Source organism: Benincasa hispida, chromosome 10 (assembly GCF_009727055.1).
Source record: "Benincasa hispida cultivar B227 chromosome 10, ASM972705v1, whole genome shotgun sequence".
Taxonomy (NCBI): Eukaryota; Viridiplantae; Streptophyta; class Magnoliopsida; order Cucurbitales; family Cucurbitaceae; genus Benincasa; species Benincasa hispida.
This window is the reverse complement of record NC_052358.1, coordinates 58,836,364-58,841,562: the sequence shown is the minus strand read 5'-3', so window position 1 is coordinate 58,841,562 and position 5,199 is coordinate 58,836,364. Positions and strand designations below refer to the sequence as shown.

Genomic DNA, 5,199 nt, shown 5'->3' with positions numbered 1-5,199 from the left:
CCCGGAACCGGCTTCAAACACTTTGAACCATTTGAAACTGCTCAGAAACCACTCGAACCGACCCAAAAACACCAAAAACAAAGTTAAACCGGTCAAACATGCTCAACCAGGTCAAACAGACCGGTCCAGACCGTTTGGACCAGCTGCTCAACGCGCGCTGGCACGGTCAACGGAAGCGTGGGGTGGGTCGGGTCGAATAGAAAGCGCACGGGCATGCGGGTCACGGAGGCGGGGGCGGGCGGGTGGCATGCGAGGCTACTTCAAAATGGGTCAGAACGGAGTAGTCGAAGAAAATGGGTCGGAGCGTGGAACTAGCCAGACATTTCGTCGATAGCTGGCGCACACGAGGCTACTCCGAACCGGGCCGGACCTCGGGCTGGCGGGTGGGTCGTCAGGTCTAGTGGCCGAAACGAGTCTGGAATCAAATTTTCCTTAAATTTGAAGTTGTCCATCTCTCAGAATCGAGCAATTATAACCTAATTTCAACTCTAATGACTCTAACAACTTTACAGACCATTTTTCACACATTAATGCTCATAAACATGTGAGCAATTAAAAATTTCCACAAGAAATTTAAAGAAAAACAATACCAAAACCGTAATATAACCACTTTAGTCCACATTTCATTTAACATTTGAAAGAAGGGAAAAAGAATACCCACCAAAAGCAATTGAGCGTAATTAAAGCATGCTCTAATACCACATGCGAGACATACGCAGCAGAATAAGGATATAATTACACTATAATTTCCTCTAATTAAAAAGAAATTAGGATGCAAATATAGAAAAAACAGTAACCTAAAAAAAGATAGTGTACAACCTTTGTAGCTCCTGAAAAATGCTTTTTCTCGCTAAATCTCGACCTGAACTCTACCGGACCACCACTAGAGTTTCCCTGCTATTCTCTAGACTCAGAACCAGGTTGTGGGACCCGGTGAATGAGGGAATGAAAAAGAAGAATGAGAGGTTCAAGTTTAATGTGAGAAAAATAGAGTTTTTGGTGAGAACTTCAAAACCAAAAAAAGGAAAATTAAGATTGAAAAAAGATGACTTTATTTAAAAAAATACTTCATTTTATAAAACAATTACATGCACGTAATGCATGTAAAAGCTCACCAAAAATCAACACCTCACAAAGCACTAAACCAAAGTGGGCTATGCATCATTCTATAATGTTTACACATAGTCCACATAAGTTAGTGAGATTATCTAACAAAAATATTGGATAATTCCACTAACTTTATTCAATGGCAAAAAAGTCTTTTCCCATTTGGTCAAAGTCAAACTTTGACTTTTTCCTAGCGAAAAAGTCAACCCTTTGACTTTTTACAGTTTTAACCCTCTTAACTAATTTTGACCTCCCGAACATGAATCCGCATTCATATGTTCGAAATTCAAATCACATTTGAATATAGAGCGCCATACAAAAAACCATTAGCGATATCGCATATACTTGTCGGTTTTAATCCCTTTTCCTAATTCCAACAATTTGAATTAATTCAACATATTGTTCTAAGTTTAATCAATATGAGCAAGCACGGTGACAGAATGGACCTACGTATGATGGGCTCCAACAATCTGAGATTAACCGGTAAAACTCTTTAGCCTAATTAATCAACATTTGTTAACTAACGGGTCATTTCACTAAAGTCCCGTGGTTGAACTCCCCTCACTGTAGATATATTTCTGTCCATCTGATATAACCATAACCAGTAAGTCAATCTTTCACATGTTGTTTGTGGTCTTGGCTGGATCAAAATACCGTTTTATTCCTGAGAACACTTATTGTTTCTTCAATCCCACTAAACCTCTAAAGAACAATTGATTTGTGGTCCAACCAACAAATTGAGTCCCTTATAGTCTAGAGAGAGGGTGGGGCCCCTTGTTCTAATTCCGAAGTCTGCACTTAAAAGAACAACCTATCTACTACCCCTAGAGACTGGTAGGAGTGAAGTTCGTCTTGCACCCTATTTCCCCAACTATTTACCTGGTCTTACCCTGAAATGGGTGGTTTATTGAGCCAGCGCTGTTGAGCTGCTCTCACCCATATAGATCTAAGGATAATCCCAAATAAACAGGAGTTCATAGTTAGATGAGGATTGAGATTGAATTATCAAGGTCATCAAATTTTAATTAGTCAGTTTTGTACAGTAAATGGTGTTATAAAGCAAAAGTGACTAAGTCGTTGTCCAGTCTTATATAAACTCATTGCATAGGATGCCCCCACTCACATATATCTATATGAATGATTCAAGATCACATCGTTTGTACTAACTACAAAGTGGGCCGCATCCATAGTGTCCCCAGAACAAGGCGCCCAACATTATCCCTATACTATAGACCATTTTAGGCTATATACTCGAATGTGATCCATGTTTTATGTCATCACATAAAGTTCAAGTCTACATAAAATAGCCTCAGGACCTTAGTTTATACGATTCAAGATTACAATTTCAATAACAATGTTATCGAAAAAAAAAATAACAGAAATATGTTTATCAATTTACAAACACGAGTTTTAGAACATAAAATCCAACATACTCCATTTGGACTAAAACTCCTAGTGAAATATCACAATGTTGAATTTAAGTGAAGAAAAGAAACATATGAGTACAATAAACATATGAATACAATAAACTAGGACAATATACCAAAAAGTTCTCCCATTTGTCCTAGTTTACTAACTTCGTAGACCTAGATTCTGTAGGTGACCTTCAAACACTTTAGCCGTGAGGACCTTTGTAAAAGGATCAACAATGTTTTGCTCAAAAGATATCTGGGTCACTACAATGTCTCCACGATGTACAATCTCCCGGATAAGATGGTATTTGCGCTCAATATGCACTCAACGCTTATGGCTTCTTGGTTCTCTTGAATTTGCAACTGCACCATTATTATCACAATATAGGGTTATAGGCAGATGCATATTTGGAACGACTTCCAAATCTGTCAAGAATTTCCTTAACCATACTGCTTTCTTTGCTGCTTCACATGTAGCTACATATTTAGCTTCCATCGTGGAGTCTCTAATACAGTTTTGCTTCACACTTCTCCACACTACTGCTCCTCCATTCAGAATGAACACTGATCCCGATGTAGATTTTCTTTCATCTTTATCGGTTTGAAAATCAGAGTTAGTGTATCCAGTAAGGATCAAATCCTTAGTACAATACACGAGTTGATGTGTACAAAGGAGACATCACGATGAGTATAAGTGGGAAGAAGCTCAGGTTTAACATCATCAAAGCAATGAAGTATCCAGAAGATGAATACCTATTCGATTCTGACAATGAACACAGTTGCAATGAAGAAGTGGAGTCCGAAGAAGAAGATGAAAGAGAGGATGCGACCGCATTCGTAGAAACCTGCCATGTGATCACGGAGACAGTAAACAAAGAAGAAAAAATTGAATTTGAATGAAGAGAGAAAAACACAAAAACCTTCCTTAGAACAACCACCTACCTTGGAGCTGAAAAGTTTGCCAAATCATCTGAAGTATGTTTTCCTTGGGCAAAATGAAACCTTGTCGGTGATAATATCCTTTATGCTACAAGAAGAACAAGAAAATGAACTGCTCAGCATCCTAAAGAAGTACATAAAAGCAATTGGGTGGATGCTAGCAGATATAAGAGGAATTAGCCCAACATACTGCATGCACGAAATTCGTCTCGAAGAAAACCAAAAAGGGTCTATCGAACCTCAGCGTAGACTGAACCTTGCGATGAAGGAGGTTATAAAAAAGGAGATCATTAAATGGTTGGGCGCAAGCATCATATACCCAATCACCGATAGCACGTGGGTTAGCCCGTGCAATGCGTTCCCAAGAAGGGAGGAATGACGATAGTGCCGAACGCAAACAATGAGTTAATACCAATGAGGACCATCACTGGCTGGCGGATTTGTATGGACTACTGAAAGCTCAATGCGGCCACGAAGAAGGACCATTTTCCTTTGCCTTTTATTGATCAGATGCTAGACCGACGAGCAGGAAATGATTACTTCTTTTTTCTTGACGGGTATGCGGGGTAAAACCAAATAATGATCACACCTGAAGACCAAGAAAAGACCACATTCACCTGCCCATACGAAACGTTTGCTTTTCGTCACATGCCATTCGGATTATGCAATGCACTGAGTACATTTTAGAGGTGCATGATGGCAATCTTCTCTGAGTATCTTGAAGATTCAGTAGCAATTTTTATGGACGACTTCTCAGTTTATGGGCAAACGTATGAAGTTTGTCTGAACAACTTGGAGAAGATATTAAAAAGATGCGACCCTTGTGCTGAATTGGGAAAAATGCCATTTCATGGTTAATGAAGGAATTGTGCTTGAGCATAAGGTTTCCAAGGAAGGGCTGGAGGTGGATAACGCAAAAATTGAGGCCATTGAAAAACTTCCACCTCCAGCAAATATGAATGCTGTAAGGATTTTCTTGGGACATGCAGGAATCTACCGTCGATTTGTGAAGGACTTCTCGAAGATAGCTCGACCATTGAGTGCGTTGCTAGAGGCTGACAAGACTTTTGACTTTGATGTACAATGCCTCAACGCATTCAAATTATTGAAGAACGCATTAATTACTGCGTCTATTTTGATCGCACTTGACTGGACAAAGCCATGCGAGCTAATGTGCGATGGGGGCTGTGTTAGCATGGAAGGAAAAGACAATGCTACACCCCATCGCATATGCGAGCAGAACATTGAACTCCGCCCAGGAAAACTACATACCACAGAGAAAGAGCTTCTTGCGATGATCTTTGTGCTCGAAAAATTTAGAGCTTACTTACTGGGATCCAAAGTGATAGTTCACACCGACCACTCAACAATAAAATATTTAATGACCAAAAAAGATGCAAAGCCAAGGTTAATCCGATGGGTTCTCCTCCTCTAGGAATTCGACATGGAAATAATTGACCGAAAGGGGATGGAGAACCAGGTTGCTGACACCTATCGAGATTAGAGAATTCGGAAGTAGACCGCATTTAGTCGGAGGTGAACACATCCTTTCCGGATGAGCAACTGTTCAAACTTGAAGAATTACCATGGTACACAGATGTTGTCAATTTTTTTGTATGAGAGCAATTTTTGAAAAATTACACATCCCACCAAAAGAGGCGGCTTATGCATGAATCTAAATCCTACTACTGGGACGAGGCGAATCTTTACAAGAGGGGGTCAGACCAGATTTTGCAGCTAC

The 5,199-nt window shown here is 39.8% G+C and overlaps 1 protein-coding gene across 1 annotated transcript; it reads left to right on the top strand.

Moving 5' to 3' along the window:
* The first annotated feature begins 4,308 nt into the window (after positions 1 to 4,308).
* Positions 4,309 to 4,962, top strand: LOC120089159 (uncharacterized mitochondrial protein AtMg00860-like). Its single transcript, XM_039046571.1, has 2 exons — positions 4,309 to 4,800; positions 4,894 to 4,962. Exons 1-2 carry the CDS (start codon positions 4,309 to 4,311, stop codon positions 4,960 to 4,962), a joined length of 561 nt encoding a protein of 186 aa, XP_038902499.1.
* Positions 4,963 to 5,199: the final 237 nt, after the last annotated feature.